The 19,133-nt window shown below is 44.3% G+C and overlaps 1 protein-coding gene and 1 pseudogene across 2 annotated transcripts in view; both read right to left on the reverse strand.

Moving 5' to 3' along the window:
• Window positions 1-813: 813 nt before the first annotated feature.
• NUDT3 (nudix hydrolase 3) overlaps window positions 814-19,133 on the reverse strand; it is a 116,968-nt gene continuing 98,648 nt past the window's right edge. Inside the window, exons 3-5 of the mRNA XM_003278814.4 lie at window positions 18,484-18,528; window positions 14,883-14,967; window positions 814-10,094 (exon numbers count right to left, since the gene is read on the reverse strand). Coding sequence (XP_003278862.1) covers window positions 9,916-10,094; window positions 14,883-14,967; window positions 18,484-18,528 — 309 coding nt within the window. The 3' untranslated portion in view covers window positions 814-9,915. The remainder of the gene's footprint in view (window positions 10,095-14,882; window positions 14,968-18,483; window positions 18,529-19,133) is intronic.
• LOC101177995 lies at window positions 17,013-18,060 on the reverse strand (annotated as a pseudogene). The gene has a single exon (XR_177775.3). The product of XR_177775.3 is annotated as a 40S ribosomal protein SA pseudogene (transcript).

Genomic DNA, 19,133 nt, shown 5'->3' on the forward strand with positions numbered 1-19,133 from the left:
GAGGATGGGTGTTTCTCTGTGATATGCTGTTCATTCTTGTTTCTATATCCCCCTCTGCGTTTCCACTGCACTCCTTGAGTCTGCAGAGCCTCAAGCATGGTATCACAACAGCTTCCAGACTGCTCCACTCCAAACTCCTGCTGGCTCCTGCTCAGACATGGTTGATACCACATGATTGCCCTGTTCAGGACCATGCCCATGCATAAAACCAAACTCTCTGGACTGGTTTTTGTTGCTTTCCATAATTTGATCTCATCAGTCTTTATTTTCCATTACAGCTCCAACTGTTCCTTCCATTTTGGGACCAGGGCACAGAGCTCACTTAATGCTGCTCTCCCACTGATGACGCCCACCCATTCTCTGCCTGCAAGCCCTATCACTCACAACTTCAAAAATGGCTCCGCCCTTCCTGATTCCACCCCACATAGAGGAAAGCAACTTCTTGCAATGCTTCCTTATTCTGGATGTGGCTCACCTCTTACCCCTTCCAGCTCCTTTGGGTCCCCTAGAAAGCCTCCCTGGCTAAGGGGGACAGGCCCTCTCAGCACTGGGCACTGACCATCTAACCAGGGCTCTCTCTCGGCACCTGGTAGCAAGGACGGCAAGATACAACAACATGCTGATTTTAATAGCCTCTGGCTTCTCCACTTCGTTTCTCACCTGAATGCCCCGCACAACAAATCTTCCATGGGGTCACCCTTGACCTCTAGGGCAATTCCCAAGAATCTAGCAGAGGAGTGGGGTAAATCAAAAGACTGACATGAAGGACTCAAGGGAAACCTCTGGAAAGAAGAGACCAGACACTAAAAGGGATGTGTGTGAAATACTGGTTTTTATTGGTTGGCACAAGATTACAACCTACAATTTCAATGCCCTTCCCTCCCACACAGCTCAAATGGAAGGAAACTGATTAACACATAGAAAGGAACGGCAGGCTCACAGGTTTAAGCATTTGTTTTTACAAAAAGGAGTGGGATATGGGAGTGGTCAAGTTTTATGGGTAGTAACAACATTCTCTCTAGATGGCAGGGGGTAAGTCTGCCTGTCCTCCATTGCTGGTACCACATAAGGGACACATTAGTAAAGTAGGGAAAGGGTTGTATGTGTGGCTGGCCTGTTCTTAAGAGAGGAAGGTGGGATGGTATCTGCTGTGTACCTGTCTCAGACCAAACCTGGGGCTGGACCAGTGCCCCTTTCCTCTCAGCCCTCCTCCACAACCTGACTGTACTGCCAGCCGCATCCATGGGAAGGAGGTGTGAAGGAAGCCTGAGGACATCCGCCTCAAGAAAAGGAAACAGGAAAACTATTTCCTTCCACCTTCTCTGGACCAAATTTCACTCCCCTCAGCTCCAGAAAGCGCTGCAAAAATCTTCCTTAGGGACGCTGTGAAGACACGGGGAAGAGGCCAGCCCAGAAATGTAGTCCTGAGCAGGCAAGAAGAAAAGCTTGAACTTTCCATGCAGTACCAAGCAAGGCTGTTTTGGAAACAAGCAAACAAACAAAAAATGGAAACCAACACCATATACCCACAGGTTGGGTAGCTCCTAAATCCTGGACAGCATTTGGATTGGGGGTAAGGGCAATTTTACTCCAGCTCCTTGTTTTATAACCCACGCAAGGTGCCAAGAGGTTTAAGGACCACAACTGACCTCTCTTTCCCTACAAGCACCATTCCTTGGATTCCCAGTTTTGTTGAGCTCATTTGAGGTCGTCCTTGCCATCCTCTTCAAAAATGACACAGCCTCTTGGTTGTTCCATTTTCTATCCCTTTTATGAACACACTCTCTAAACAGGAGATCTATATATGCTCTCATCTTGCAGCCCAAGAGATTAGGTGACCTAATGATGAGACAGCTAACTTATTTGCTTTCCTGGGTGGTCCTGATGGAAATGAACAGCAGCAGAGTTCTGGTGGGATACAGCAGTCTAGTCTGAGCCACTGTGTGATTCCCCAGGGGACTGGTCCCTGGGTACATGGGTCCCTGGCTCTCTGTCTCAGTTCCAGAAACATTACTCAACTGGCCATTTAAGCCTCAGCTAAAACATATGAGCATGAGGGAAAAGGGACAAGAAATACTTTCGTCCTCTAGAAAAACCTAACTCAATACATCTTGGCTACTTTGCCTCAACCCACAGGGTTCCCTGGAAACATTTGTTGAACTTGGCCAAGAGGAGATTGTATATGGATGGCACACCTGGAAAAGGGGAGAAAGCACACTAGTTCATCTCTTTTATAAGTAGAATGGTCCCAGGGATATTAACCTTTCTGATGCTGATGGTAGATGAGTGGAGTGGAGGTAATCATGTGAGAAAACTCCTTAAAAACCCTTAAGCTGTTTGGAGACTACACACCACAGTGGAGCAAACCAAGGTGGGGCCTCGCTGCCTCCTCAGAGCCCATCCCTGACCATGTCATTGGATAGGATGGAAGACAAAGTCTTTGAAATGGAGGCTGGGCTGGCAAACGTAAGTATGAAGATGCTACTACTGGCCTTCCACTTCCTCTCTCTGATACACCTAAGAAGGTGAGAGACACTTGCTTCAATTCCATTTTACAACAGTTCTCAACATCCTGAAATACTCTTGACTTCCTTAAGCACATAGAAGACTGGTAAGCTATATCGTTCTAACTGAAATTTTACTTATTCTAACCACCAACCTTTTCTTTATCAACCAGTTTGACAGTCTTCAGATCACAAAACAATAGAACAGACCTGACATTTACAAAACTGTACTACATACTTATTTCTTTTACAGTAGAGTTGACCAATTACTTTTCTAACTACTAATGCAACACCATACCACTTGTCCCTGGACTCTGATGTTTCTGATCCCTGAGCAACACATCTACGTCCATTCACAGATGGAAGTTAAAGAGTGAGATTCTCAGAGGCTAAACAACATTCTGGTAGCAAATTGGATTTTTGAAGGGAGAGTCTCCTTAGAAAACTCTGAGCAAAAATGCTCTCAGTCACGAGGGACGGGGTGGGCGGGCAGGTTTCTGTCTGTGAGCTATAGCTCCCTTCTGAACTCCTTCATGTTCTTGGGAGGACACAAGCCTCTTGCTCATTAAGCAAAGGCCCTCCAAGTCTCCTTTTTACTTCAGCACTTTGGAAACTCTCCAAGACTTAACTTCAGATCTGGGGAGGTTCTACGTGGAGCAGACCTATCCCTTCTTATTCCTGTTCCTGGGTGTCCCCATAATCAGCCTCTACCTTCCCTGGCATAAGTCATATCTGTTATGCTGCAGGAACGGAGTAACCAAAGCTAGACATCCCTTGGACCACTGATTAGTGACACATTTTCTCCACAACAAAGGGAGGTTAAAGACCAAGGTTTAACCTGAGAAACTTTTTTTTTTTGGCAAGACAATAAAGAGGTTAAAGAGGCTACGTGGATCTGTCACTGCTTTAGCTTACCATTTTCAATTCAGCACCAAAGTGCTCAGGAAGACAGGCTCAGATCAGGACGACTTCTTAAAGGGATTCACAGGCAATCTCACTGGCAAAATGGTTTTCCAAAGCTGAGCCACTTGCCCCACCCTACAGGGAGGGGAGTAGAATCTTAAGGCCCAGCATTGGCACTGAGGCATCTTGCTTTTTTTCCTCAGAATTCCACAAAGGCTTAAGAGTGATCTAAATGCCTGGCTGGAAGCTCAAGTCTAGGAGAGCTATTTTACTGCACTGTTGAGATGTTCTCTGCAAGGTAGTCACAGATAATAAGCAATTTAGTAGATAATTATTCTATACAAGAATTAATGTTCTCTGAAACAGTGATTAATAGAATCTTCACATCTGGCCTGGCTGGGAGGCTTGGGGGCAGGAAAGGGAGGGTGGAAGGATGGGTAGCACATCAAAATGGTGATGAACCTGGCAAAATGACAATGCTGCTGTTTTTGTATCCTTTAAAGCCTATATCCAGGGTTTTAAATGGTGTTTTTTTTGTGTGCTTCCTGATAGGAAGTCAAATAAGTTTCAGTATTAAGAACTGGGGATATAAACCAAAGGAAACCTAGAGTCAACTGACTGCTGGAGGAACAGAAGCAATGACTTCTTTCCACCTTCTAGATAGTAATCTTACTTTTGTTGGCTAAAAGCACTTTCTTCAGCATTCAGAGTTAACACGGGTTCCCTATAAGCTCCCCTCCCCAGGTGGACAGTTTTATTTTCTAAGACAAGCTCAAAGCTCAAACTCACCAAATTACCACTGTAAACAAAGCTTCAGGGAAGAGACATAACTCTTACTTCAAAAGCTTCAGGTCAGAGACAGCCAAAATCATGTGACTGCTAGCCTCAGCTCAAGTAGTGTGCCCAAATCATCACAAAATGGGATTCTCTTCCTATTTCTTTTTTTTTTTTTTTTTTTTTTTTTTGAGACGGAGTCTTGCTCTGTCACCTAGGCTGGAGTGCAGTGGCGGGATCTTGGCCCACTGCAACATCCACCTCCTGGGTTCAAGCGATTCTCCTGCCTCAGCCTCCTGAGTAACTGGGACTACAGGAGTGTGCCACCACACCTGGCTAATTTTTGTATTTTTAGTAGAGACGGAGTTTCACCATATTGGTCAGGCTGGTCTTGAACTCCTGACCTTGTGATCCACCCGCCTCGGCCTCCCAAAGTGCTGGGATTACAGGCGTGAGCCACCGTGCCTGGCCCTCCATTTATTAATTTATAAGGGGACTAGAAGGACAAACTATTTGATTAATTTGAAGGTGAGAGGTATCATTTTCTCAGATGCTCCAACTAGGCTTCTCACATCCCTCAAAGATTATCAGCTAAAGACAAGAGTTCCTGAGGCTAATGCAAAAACATGGTCAAATGTGAAACTGCCCTTTTAGAGGCAGGGTTTGTGAAAGGCTGCTGGCCTCCAAAGGAGAGTATGCCTAAACTCTCTGGACTCCCAGGACCTGTGGTGACCTCAAGCCAACCTGATGCACGGACAACAGTATCTTTTAGGGATTGCAGCCAATGTTCCCCAATTTACTTTTTTTTATATATATATACACCTTAAAATATCAAATGTTTCATTTTTAGGTGATATCCCAAGTGACACAGAAACACAGCTCCCCTGGATGGTGAAGTCTCCGCTGCAAAACTCACCAAAGAGCACAGAGGATGACTCTGGGGTGCTCTCCCACTTGCTCCAAGTTAGGTAGGTGCCCTGATGGAGGCAAGGCTGAGCCATTAACACGGACAGCTCCATATCCTGGAAGCCTCTGTAGCCTCGAGGAGATAGGCTCTATCCAACAAGACTCAGAATAAATGACTGTCACCTCAACTGGGCAGTTATGAACTGCCCACCTCAACTGGGCAGTCTGACCTCTTCCATAGTCTCTAAGAAACAGAAGGGCCATTTGCATTATTTAATCACCATTCAATAATCTCCTCCCTCCCCATAGCTGCTTGAGTTAACGGTCCCACAAGTGTCCTGTGTTTTGTAAAGATGAGGGTTATTTTCTGAAATACAGATGGGACTAGGATGAAGCTATATCAATTAGAGCCAACTCTCATTTCTCTTAAAGCAAAAATTCATTCCACTGTGATTTCTCCAGGTATTTCCTGCAATTCTAAATCCACCCTCGATATCAGAGAATATTAAAATCACACAGTTGTGGCAAAAATCACATTGTGGCTATTAAATCCTTTTTGTGAACTAAAAAAAGTGAATGTGGCTTAGGCTAAGCTGTTTTTTTTGTTTTTTGTTTTTTTTTTAAAGATGAGGATGGGGACTCCAACAAAGGCATTAAGAAAGTACTAGATGAAAATGAGGAATATGTGAAGGATAACATGTGAAATGTACACTCAGGTCTAACAAATACCTATTACTTCTCTGGTTAAGAAGGTTTAGCAGGAGCCTCCAATGAGCACTGTATGTAGAGAAAAGGGAAGGAGCAGGAGGAGGAACAGATCTGCACAGAATTTTTTTCTTAAAAACCACAAAGGGTGACTTTTTTCTTCTAAGCAAGCAAGCCTAAGAGGCATTACATGGGCTGGCTCCTAATATCAAAACAAAATATTTCTTTGCCACAAAGGAACTTGACTGTGTAGCAACACATTTACAAAACTACTGCAAAACACTCCCAGAGGGCAGTGACCTACTCTGCTCCCCAGAGGCTGCAAGAAGCAAGGCCTCAAGTGCCTCATGTTCCATGGGGCTGTGCAGTGCAATGCAGAAGGCGGAAATCCTGCTGTGACGCCACCCTCGAGACCTTTTGCAGCCTGAGGGGGGTGATACTCCCACACCCTTTGATCCTTCCAGATGGCTCAGCCTAGACCTAGCAGTGAGAGAGCTCTCTCCATGCAGGGCAGATGGCGTGGTGGACACTTGTAAAAACAAAACGCTAACTGTTCCATCCTGTTATATTTGCTATGAGGAAAATTAAGATTCCTGTTTTATGGGCTGCACTGTTTCTGGAAGGCTACAGAAAAATCTAACATGGTTGACACCTCCTGGTAGCCCTTCTGTCTACATACACACACACACACACACACACACACACACAGAGAGAGAGAGGACAGAGAAAATCCTGGTCCAAAAGATCACATGACCTTACTAGTGTTTCCCCAATGACTGTAATTTATAAACTAAAAATTTTTAAAAATCCACTGCTATCTTCTACTGTCCTGAGTTTGGCAGACTTTAATGGATGCTCTAGCAATAACCAGAATCCAGGACATGCAAATTCACTGTGAGCAAGAGGCTAGGGATCTGCCCTAAACATAGGAACCTCTATCAAGCCTGAATGAGGTCAGCACTGGTAGAATTAATGACAAATCAATGTCAGTGAAATATTCTGCAAACAGGGTAGTTTTTGTGCTTTCTTTTGATTCTTTTCTTTGGGGAGATAAAGGTATTGCAACCATGGGTCTAACTAATCTATCACTAAAGGACTGTGACGACATTCTCAGTAAAGACAGCCATGGTGTTTACTGTGCCAAGGAGGGAAAATCCCAGATCATCAGAATCCCAGTGCAACAGAAAACGGCACCAGTTTCAACAATTCTGATGTTGGACAAAGCCTCTTTTTGTCAGTTAAGAAAGCATAAGCACAATCTGTCAGTCAATTGCATTAACAGGAATCCATTCATGTCACTGAAAAATACTTCTTGGCACAGTTCACTTTCCTGACCCAAAGACACCAACAACAATCAAAACTGCACTTTCAGGGTAGTATACTGTTACACTAGCCCAGTCAAAACATACTCAGAACATTTAAAAATGTATAAATATACTGTTAGCACTGCAGTTGCGTTTTATTTTCTTATGTATTTACTGAGACAGAGTCTTACTCTGTTGCCCAGGCTGGAGTGCAGTGGCATGATCTTGGCTTACTGCAACCTCCGCCTCCCAGGTTTAAGCGATTCTCATGCCTCAGCCTACCAAGTAGCTGGGATTACAGGCGTGCACCATCACACCCAGCTAATTTTTGTATTTTTAGTAGAGATGGGGTTTTGCCGTGTTGGCTAGGCTGGTCTCAAACTCCTGGCCTCAAGTGACCCACCTGCCTTGGCCTCCCAAAGTGCTGGGATTACAGGTGTGAGCCACTACGCCCGGCCCTGCAGTCCCTTTTTAAAGAGTACTGTTTTCCTGCAAAGTACTTTCAAATCCATACCATAAAGGTAGAATTCATCTGGAAGAATGTGTTTCTTGAATTCCACTTAGCACTTGGTTAAATCTACTTTATTTTGCCCTTTATTTATTTGAACAGAACTTTAGAATGCTCTAGGTCAGGATAAGAAACAGTGTGTTCGTTTTTAAGAAGGATGTGTGAACAGTAAGTTGGCATTCAGCCTCAAGTCCCATGGTATTGTTCTTATCCAATGGGACCTCTCCTTGGGGATATAATTCCTTTCCCAGAGGTATCATGGTATCCCAAGAATACAACTGCTCTTTGGCTCTGTGTTTCAAGATTGGGAGAGAGGACGTAAACTAAGACTATATGGCAAAAAAAAATTTTTTTTTTTTTTTTTTTTTGAGATGGAGTTTCACTCGTCGCCCAGGCTGGACGACAGTGGTGCAATCTCGGCTCACTGCAGCCTCTGCTTCCCGGGTTCAAGCGATTATCTCGCCTCAGCCTCCTGAGTAGCTGGGATTAGAGGCGCCTGCCACCACCTACTTTTTGCATTTTTAGTAGAGACGGGGTTTCACCATGTTGGCCAGGCTGGTTTCAAACTCCTGACCTCAGGTGATCCACCTGCCTCGGCCTCCCAAAGTGCTGGGATTACAGGCATGAGCCACCGTGCCCGGTGAGTAGACAGCAAAATTTAAAGTTCACCAACTGATGTTCCCAAAAGTGCTGAACACTAAATAATACAGGGCTATGAGGTACATACATTTCTTTTAGTAGGAGGGAAAAGTAAAAGCTTTTCAAAGTTTGAGTGCTTTATTAGAATTTTTAAATAAGGCAAACTACGATTTTAATTTCACATCTTGGCTAAGGAGATGCCACTGGAGTACAGAGATAATCTCCTGTCCTAAGCCAGGGATCAGTCAGTGTATCCCTCCCTACCCCTCAATCTCAAGACCCTCTTACTTCCGAACTAAACAACACAATTGGCGAATGAAGCCAGCGTGAAACCTGTATCAAAAAACAACAACAGAGTCTGCAGTGAGCCAGTGTATTATGTAACCACTGCAATAAGTGATTACGTGGCTTCCCATATGGACCTTTCATATCCTGGTGGGAGATGGGAGACCAATTTAATAGCTCTGAGCATGCTCACAAGTGCCATGCCATTACAAAGACAAGCAAGCAGGTGAATTTCCCCAGTGTACTTTTCAGGAACACGGTTACCCAGTTCGGGGACAGGACTACATTGATGCATCTGCAAAGTAAAGTTGGATGCTTCAGAGCACACGGATGATACCCAGGTCAGCACGGTGTAAGGCATATATGAACACAAAGAGAGGCCATTGTTGGCAATAAATAGCATTATGGAAAAGATTCCAAACCAGCAGAACAGAAACGGTACCTGATGCTCCAGTTTTTTAGATAAGTAATCCCAAGAATCCAGTTCAAACTCTACTGTCAACATGTAGGGCAGAATTCAATTTCTATCATTGTTTTTACAGATCTGGGCTGAGGCCATTTGCTCCTTGCTCGGTTAAAAAAAAAATAAAAAAATTAAAAAAGGTTTCTTCCTGTTTCTTTCTTGGCAGGGAAATACAGCTTAAAGAAGGAAAGGCCATGAGTCCTGGGAGCACTATGAAGGCGCTAAACTCTTCCCATATCTACAGTCGATGACTGGGAAATAGCGAGAGGCCAGGGCAACCTGCCCAGCCACTAGCATCAAAAACAAAAAGGTATATTAATTGTGAGGCTCTCAATTCTAGAAATCCAGATTAAAAGAGAAAAAAACCTTGGAAAATTAAACAAATTCCTCTTTCTAGAAGTCATTTATTTACATATTATATGTCCGATATATAATGTGTAGATAAATGTATCCTGCAGTGAAAGTGACCACTCTACTCAACTGTACAGCACATTATAGGACAAATTCTTGAAAGGTTTCATCTCATACTGGTATCTTTTAATAAAAAAAAAAATTAAAAATCAAAGAAAACGTCTGGCCAGGGCCAGGATAAGACAAACAGAAACACTTCAGAATCCAAGGCAGGGGAAGGCTGTTGGCCTCTCTTCAGAGGACTGCAGGGGTGGGAAGAGGGAGGGACAGATCATGCACAAAAGTACTTACAAATTACACACCCAACCCCCACCCCTCAATAAAAAGAGAAGAAAAAGCCCCATCACTTAACACCAAACAGCAATATTATCAATACACCCTTTCTTTGCTGCCCACCATGCCTTATTTGAAAGAGGAGGCCTGTGAGGAGAAGTGGAAAGAGCCAGGGTGAGAGGGAAGATTTGCACTTCAGTCTAGTTTCCAATTTCCATTTCTCTTACAGGAAGTCTTCAGTCATCTGATGCCTGACATCGAGCTCTGAGCAGAAACCGAGTATGTGGTGGCCACAACTGGGGTGCCATTGTTGGCTGAGTAGCCTTGCCTCAATGTTTCAAAATATGACGCCTGCACGGGTTTGTGATACTGCAGCACTTTTATGGCGTCTTCTATTTTAAACCATTCCCTCTTCCTTCCTGTGGAGGCAGAGAGAAAAGAAACTAGTACAAGAGCAATAAGGTTTCTGAGCCTAGAACTTTTGAGAAAATGTAGAAAACATTAAAGCAATGTTTCTTAACACTTTTTTTCCTTACAAAAAGTAACTCAAGCACACTTCATATGCTTCAAATATTATATCAATGTCTAATGTAGAAAGGTGAGAAACCTGAAAACTGAAGAGCTAAGAGTAATTGTGTAAAACCTGCCCTCCAGAGAGAACTATCGCTAGTGTTTTCCTCCTGCCCTCCTGGGTCTCTGAGCTTTCCTTGCTTGCACATACACAGGGATCAAAGCCCAGCAGCATCCCCATCTCCTATAAAAATTGACATGAGGGCCGGATGAGGTGGCTCACACCTATAATCCCAGCACTTTGGGAGGCTAAGGTGGGCAGATCACTTGAGCCCAGGAGTTTGAGACCGGCCTGAGCAACATGGCAAAACTCTGTCTCTACAAAAAATACAAAAATTAGCTGGGCATGGTGGCACGTGCCTGTAGTCCCAGCTACCCAGGAGGCTGAGGTGGGAGGATCACCTGAGCCCGGAAGGTTGAGGCTGCAGTGAGCTGTGATAGCGCCACTGTACTCCAGCAGGATGACAGAGTGAGATCCTGTCCAAAGGGGGGAAAAAAACCAACATGAGCATCAGCTTCCAGAATTACTAGGATGGCTGGTTTGTAATCAGTAATTCATTTAAAAGTTTTCTTATAAGAGTGAATTTATCTACATAATAGAAAATATTTTTTAAAAGAAGTAAAAATAATCTCAATACAATCACACTTTTATTTTTCAGTCTATTTTCTTACTCTTTTCTAGTCCATGCTTTAAAATCCTTTATATTTTTTCTCTTATAAAAGTAATAACTACCTTATAAACCAGAAAAGACCACTCTCAATACCCTAGCACAACTGCCCTTTTTTCATATACTTGAAAAAGAAACAATCTTGAGACAACCAAAATTGGATCATGCTTTCAGGTGCTCTGAATCCTGATCAGCTCTGCTAGAGTGTTATGGTCAGGAACAAGGACTCTGAAGCCAAAGTGCTGGGCTCCAATCACATAAATGGCTCCAATGAGCTGTGCAGCCTGGGTAGCTGTGCTCCTGCTCCATTTTCCTCATCTATAAAACAGACAATAAATAGGGCCTATCTCACAAGTCTGTTGTGACTATTAGTATGCAAAGCACCTGAAGAGTACCTGGCTGCTAAAAGAATGTGCTGCTGAATTTGCTTTTTAATTTTTGTTACTGGTTCTTTTTTACTTCACATTATTTTTTCTTTTCTTTTTCTTTTTTTTTTTTTTTCCAGAGATAGGATCTCACAGGCTGGATTGCAGTGGTATGATCATAGTTCACTGCAAACTCAAGCCCCCGGACACGAGGGATCTTCCTGCCCCAGCCTTCCAAGTAGCTAGGACTACAGGCACGTGCCACACCTGCTTCTTCTTTTTTTTGGTATAAATGAGGTCTCAAATTCCTGGCCTCAAGTGATCCTCCTGCCTTAGCCTCCCAAAGTACTTGGAATTACAGGCATGAGCCACCACACCTGTCCTATGTCACACTATTTCTTAAGCAATCTATGTTATGAAAAAAATATGACATTGCCATTGCTAGGAAGGCTAAGGCAGGAGGACTGCTTGAGCCCAGGAGGTTGAGGCTGCAGTGAGCTGTGATCATGCCACTGTACTCCAGTATGGACAACAGAGTGAGACCATCTTTTTTTAAAGACATTTATGGCTGCATTATGTCATAATATCTAGTATGGATGTACTATCATTCACTTAACCATTTCCATATCACTGGACATCAATTGTCTGTGATTTTTATTATTATTATTATTTTTGAGACTGAGTCTTAGTCTGTCACCCAGGCTGGAGTGCAGCAATGTGATCTCGGCTCACTGCAACCTCTGCCTCCCAGGCTCAAGTGATTCTCGTGGCTCAGCCTCCCAAGTAGCTGGGATTACAGGCACCCACAACCACGCCCAGCTAATTTTTATTTATTGAGACGGAGTCTCACTCCGTCATGCAGGCTGGAGTGCAGTGGCATTATCTTAGCTCACTGCAATCTCCGCCTCCCGGGCTCAAGCAATTCTCCTGCCTCAGCCCCCAAGTAGCTGGGACTACAGGTGTACACCACCACGCCCAGCTAATTTTTGTATTTTTAGTAGAGATGGGGTTTCAGCATGTTGGCCAGGCTGGTCTCGAACTCCTGACCTCAAGTGATTCGCCCACCTTGGCCTCCCAAAGTGCTGGGATTACAGGCGTGATCCACCATGCCCAGTGATTTTAATTATTATAAATAATGCTATTTTTTTAAAATGTTCGTTTTTTCTTTCTTTTTAACCTTCTAGGGAAAGATATCTAGCACAAGAACTACAAAAATAGAGCTTTTGAACTTTCAAGGGCTTCTGATTTATACTGCAAAAGTGCTTTACAGAAGGGCGACACTGATCCCCAGTCCTGCTTGTGTGTGTCAGGATGTCCGTCTCACCACATCCCTGCCAATATTAGCTTTTCTTTTTTTTTTTTTTTTTTTTGAGATGGAGTCTTGCTCTGTCCCCCAGGCTGGAGTGCAGTGGCGCAATCTCGGCTCACTGCAAGCTCCGCCTCCCAGGTTCACGCCATTCTCCTGCCTCAGCCTCCCGAGTAGCTGGGACTACAGGCGCCTGCCAACATGCCCGGCTAATTTTTTGTATTTTTAGTAGAGACGGGGTTTCACCGTGTTAGCCAGGATGGTCTCGATCTCCTGACCTCGTGATCCGCCCGCCTCGGCCTCCCAAAGTGCTGGGATTACAGGCTTGAGCCACCGTGCCCGGCCTAGCTTTTCTTTAACATTGACAAATTTTTTTTTTTTTTTTGAAACAGAGTCTTATCTGTTGCCCAGGCTGGAGTGCATTGGTGTATTCTCGGCTCACTGCAACCTCCACCTCCTAGGTTCAAGTTATTCTCCTGCCTCAGCTTCCTGAGTAGCTGAAATTACAGGTGTGCACCACCATGCCTGGCTAATTTTTGTATTTTTAGTAGAGACGGGGTTTCACCATGTTGGCCACACTGGTCTCGAACTCCTGACCTCAAGTGATTCGCCTGCCTCAGCCTCCCAAAGTGCTGGGATTACAGGTGTGAGTCACTGCACTGGGTGGTGTTAAACTATGGTGTTTAATAGCTGTATAACATTCCATCAGACACATGTCATTCATTGATTTGTCATTGAGTTATACATTTAAGATGCAAATTTTAACCAGTAAGAATAATGATAGTAAGATCATCTGAAGGAAGGCTCCATAGCTTGTCATATTTTAGATTATTTCATTAGGGTCAATTCTCAGAAGTGGGAGTACAAGGTGAAAGGCTTGTTTGAATGTTAATAGAGTAATGGTACCTAAAAAAATTAATATCACAAGTGTATGACTCCTGCCTAACAGAGAGTGCTCTGAGGATAGGGCCACACCACACATCCACTGCAGTCTCCTTTTCAAGCGCTAGCACAGCTGTCAGGGAGTCTGTTTTCAGTATATCCACACTGAATTTATTTCCTTGAGCACCCTGCATTATTAGTAGACACAAAGCCATCAAGAGCCAAAGGGCTATGAACTGCCCAGAGTAACAACGTGAGGGGCATGGCGGCAAGGCAAACACTAACATTAAAGGGAGAATGTTGTCACGTAAATTTTATCTGTCTGCCAATTTGTAACGGAAATTAGTGTTCTCCTTTCTAGAATATACTTTCCTTCAGAGGTAAATAATCAAACTGTGAACCAACCTTTGTACCACCACAGTTTATAGTTCCAAAGATGTAAACGTAATAGCCATCTGCGATCAAAGAAAATGGCTCCTTTGGGAGAAAGCTGGGTGTGCCTAAAGGGTGCACCCAGCACCCTTTTATAAAAGTTCATAAATTTTATCATTTTTATATTCATATAAATATGAAAAAATATAAAAATATATATTATAGATACATTCATATTTTATAAGAATAAAACTAGAAACCACCTGCACTATTCTGCATCTACTAAATGATTTCTGGAAGGACTCACACCACCAAACCAACACAGTTTTCTCAACAATATGAATGTCATGAGGAACAAGACCAGGGTCCTGCTCTCACTTATGGTCCCCATGGCCAGCAGTGAGCCTGGCATGGTAGAGGCCCTCAATCAGTATCTGCTCAGGAGGTGCAGAAGTATATAGCCTTTTTGGGAAGGACTCAGTTTGATTTTAGAAGCAACATTTCTTATTTTTAGGGGTCATGCTTCTATTTGTGGACTATGTACTCACTTCAGATTCCATTTAAACCTTTCAAAATCCTATCAGGTTCAAAATGTACATGCTTGTTTTATTATACACATCCTTCAATTATTTCTATTCTTTATCCAGTTCTTGTTGTTCTGTTTGTTTGTTTTTGAGACAGAGTTTCACTCTGCTGCCTAGGCTGGAGTGCAGTGGCATGATTATGGCTCAACGTGACCTCAAACTCCCAAGCACAAATGATCTTCCTGCCTCAGCCTCCTGAGAAGCTGGGACCACAGGCATGTGCCACCACGCCAAGCTAATTCTTCTGATTTTTGTAGAGATGAGGTCTTACTAGGTTGCCCAGACTGGTCTCGAACTCTGGGCTCAGGTGATCCTCCTGTGTTGGCCTTCCAAAGTACTGGGGTTATAGGTGTGAGCCACTGAGCCTGGCATGCTCTTGTTTCTGGTTCTGGTAATGACCTGTGGCATGGCAAGGGCTGGTTGTGAGGAGCCCTTTCCAGGCTGTCTGGAGATGGCTTACCAATGTTAACTGAATCTTCCCAGTCTTCCAGCACTTCAGTGACAATGAGCACATAGACATACGTCCTGTGCTTCCTCTCCTGGTTCTGAAGGGCAAAGAGAGAAGGATAGAGAGAGTTTTTCCTTAGAAAGCTGGAATTACTTAAATGAAACACACTCTTATGCATATGTCCAGAGAGCTTGGACACAAAGATTCTAAACTTTTACTTTTTATGGTCCTACAGTTATAGCTACATGATTTAAAACAGGCCACACTTGAATTTGAGGGTGTGCTCTTTGGCTGGACTTCTAAAACCAAGTATTTATATTGGTTTTTCTTCCCCTTCCCCTAAATACAACTTCACAGGAATACTGTGACTCAAGAAAAAGGCATCATGTAAATTTAACTAGCTAGACCACCAGGGAGAGGACTGGGGATGGGTGGGCTACCACAGAGGTCTCAAACTTCAGTGACCCCAGCAAGGCAAACAAGCTGAGTGTGATACACACACACACACACACACACACACACACACACCCCTTTTCCCACTAACCCCACTCACTTTTTTTTTTTTTTGAGAGAGGGCCTTACTTTGTCACCCAGGGTGGAGTGCAGTGGCATGATCATGGCTCACCACAGCCTCGACCTTCCTGAGCTTAGGTGATCTTCTCACCTCAGCTTCTTGAGTAGCTGGTACAGGTGCACATCACCATGCCCTTCTAATTTTTGTATTTTTAGTAGAGACAGGGTTTCACCATGTTAGCCAGGCTGGTCTCAAACTCCTGACCTCAAGTGATCCACATGCCTAGGCCTGGGAAAGTGCTGGGATTACATATGTGAGCCACCACTCCCAGCCAATTTTTGTATTTTTTTGTAGAGACAGGATTTCACCATGTTGCCCAGGCTGGTCTTAAACTCCTAGGCTCAAGTGATCCTCCCACTTTGGCCTCCCAAAATGCTGGGATTATAGGCATGAGCCACAGTGCCCAGCCACTTTTTAAAAAAATTTTATTTATTGCTAGGGGCAGTGGCTCATGCTTGTAATTCCAGCACTATGGGAGGCCAAGGTGGGTGGATCACCTGAGGTCAGGAGTTCCAGACCAGTCTGGCCAACATGGTGAAACCCTGTCTCTACTAAAAATACAAAAACTGGCCAGATGTGGTGGCGGGCACTTGTAATCTCAGCTACTTGGGAGACTGAGGCAGGAGAATCGCTTGAACCTGGGAGGCGGAGGTTGTGGTGAGCCGACACTGCGCCATTGCACTCTAGCCTGGGTGACAGAGCAAGACTCTGTCTCAAAAAAAAAAAAAAAAAAAAAAAAAAAAGATTTATTTACATATCTATTTTTTCATCAGAGACCTTTCTTCTGATATTTTTATTTTTGAAACTTTTTGTAGAGATAGAGTCTCACTCTGTTGCTCAGGTTGGTCTTTTTTTTTTTTTTTTTGAGACAGAGTCTCGCTGTCGCCCAGGCTGGAGTGCAGTGGCGCGATCTCAGCTCACTGCAGGCTCCGCCCCCCAGGGTTCACGCCATTCTCCTGCCTCAGCCTCCCGAGTAGCTGGGACTACAGGCGCCTGCCACCTCGCCCGGCTAATTTTTTTGTATTTTTAGTAGAGACGGGGTTTCACTGTGTTAGCCAGGATGGTCTTGATCTCCTGACCTCGTGATCCGCCCGCCTCGGCCTCCCAAAGTGCTGGGATTACAGGCGTGAGCCACCGCGCCCGGCCCTCAGGTTGGTCTTGAACTTCTACCCTCAAGAGATCTTCCTGTGTCAGCTTCCCAAAACGCTGGGATTATAGGTGTGAGCCACCATGCCCAGCATCTGCTCATCTTTATTTCTCCTGATTTCTCACTTTTCCCTGCCTTCTTTCAAATTTGTATCCAGCTTACTTCCTTGTTTTTCCTCTCTTTGTTATAGTTACTTATCTTCTATTTTTCTTCTGTCTCTCTACACTTAGCTACCCTTCCTCCTACCTTGGTAGGAGACAGAGAAAGGTAGGAATGGGGTAAAACAATACTTATAAATAATTCTAGTAGTTTAGGGGACAAGACTATGGGATTTCCTTCTTTTTTTTTTTTTTTTTTTTTTTTAAAGCATGTTATTTTCTCTGTTGGTGTTGCTTTTTTTTTTTTTTTTTTTTTTTTTTTAAGAAACTGATGTTTATTTTCCATCGACCATTTTTCCATGTTGCTTAAGAGCCTATGCAAGAACAGCTTAAGGCCAGTCAGTGGTTGCTCCTACCCATTCAGTGGCCTGAGCAGTGGGAGCTGCAGACCAGTCTTCCGTGGCAGGCTGAGCGCTCCAGTCTTCAGTAGGGAACTGCTGAATAGGCACAGAGGGCACCTGTACACCTTCAGACAGACCAGTCTGCAACCTCAGGCTGAGTAGCAGTGAACTCAGGAGCTGGAGCAGTCCATTCACCGTGAAATTCCTCCTTGGTCACTGCCTTTTCAGCAGCAGCCTGCTCTTCTTTTTCAATCTCTTCAGGATCTCTGTGGAAGTAGAGATCAGGCATGACCTCCCATGAGTGTTCACGGGAAATGGTGCCACACATGCGCAGAACTTCCCGAGCCAGCATCCACCACATCAAACCTACTGAGTGAGCTCCCTTGTTGCATGGGATGGCAATGTCCACATAGCGCAGAGGAGAATCTGTGTTACACAGCGCGATGGTAGGTAGGTTAACATAAGATGCCTCCGTGAGAGGCTGGTGGTCAGCCCTGGGGTCAGTAACCACAAGAAGCCGTGGCTCCCGGAAGGCTGCCTGGATCTGGTTAGTGAAGGTTCCAGGAGTGAAGCGGCTAGCAATTGGAGTGGCTCCAGTGGCAGCAGCAAACTTCAGCACAGCCCTCTGGCCAGATTTCCTGGAGGATATAACACTGACATCAGCAGGGTTTTCAATGCCAACAATAGCATGAGCTGCCAGCAGAAGCTTCACCCAGGTCCTCTTCAGATTTATGATATAGATGCCATCACTTTTCCTTTTCTAGATGTACTGTTCCATCTGGAAGTCAAGATTGGTGCCATCTAAGTGGGTTCCTGCTGCAAGGAACTTAAGGACATCCTCTTCCTTCATTTGCAGGACATCAAGGGCTCCGGACATTGTGAAAGTTTCCCTTTAAGTTATGACGGGAATCCAGAACAACGCCGTATGGACCCCTCTATAGGTAGCGCGGAAAGGCTGGTGTTGCTTTCTTTAAAAAACTCACCGAGGTTGGGCATAGTGGCTCACGCCTGTAATCCCGGCATTTTGGGAGGCTGAGGCAGGAGGATCGCTTAAACACAGGAGTTTGAGACCAGCCTGGGCAACATGGCAAGACCTTGTCTCTACAAAAAATTTTAAAATTTGGAAGGATGGTGGTGTATCCATGTAGTCTCACCTACCCGGGAGGCTGATGCAGGAGACTGCTTGAGCCCAGGAGTTCAAGGCTGCAGTGAGCTATGTGATTGTGCCACTGCACTCCAGCATGGGCGACAGAGTGAGACCTGGTCTCAAAAAGTTAAAAATAACTAAAAAAAAAAAAAAAACCCGCTGAAACAGAAATGGCATTTTTCCTATGTTAATATCTGTGTGGTTATTAATACATATCATTTGTACCAAAGATTTTAACAGACTTACCTCAAAAATTCCAACTAATCTTCCCAATGTCCCTTTTACTCCAGCCTAGAAAGTGAAAAGAACAATTAATGCCCTGATAGTATTATATTGCTGGTCTCATTCTGAGTCTTCTTAAGCAGTTTATAAAATAGAAACAAAAAACAAGAGGACACAGCTTGGGCAGACTCCATATCTGTGAGGTGATACCAGTGTTTCCTGTGTGTCACCGACTGCTAACAGCAGTGTATGCTCTGGGAAGTTAGAATGTCTTTCATTTCTTCTGGTCTCTCTCCCTACTGCAAAGCTAGCCAAGCAGAGCAAGATCATCAGGCCATGAAGCCACCACACCAAAAATATTCTGAGGTATTGACTACTTCAGGCCAGGCACTGCCACTCTGGGAAGCTGAACTGGGAGGATCGCTTGAGGATAAGAGTTCAAGATCAGCTTGGGGAACATAGCGAGACCCTGCCTCTAAAAATTTGTTTTTAAATTAGCCAGTCATGGCAGCATGTGGCTATAGTCCCAGCTACTGGGGAGGCTGAGGTGAGAGGATCACCTGAGCCCAGGAGTTCAAGGTTGCAATGAGCTATGATTGCACCACTGCACTCCAGCCTGGGTGACAAAGTGAGACCATGTCTCAAAAATTAATTAATTAATTAATTAATTGGTT

This window comes from Nomascus leucogenys, chromosome 22a (assembly GCF_006542625.1).
Source record: "Nomascus leucogenys isolate Asia chromosome 22a, Asia_NLE_v1, whole genome shotgun sequence".
Lineage (NCBI taxonomy): Eukaryota > Metazoa > Chordata > Mammalia > Primates > Hylobatidae > Nomascus > Nomascus leucogenys.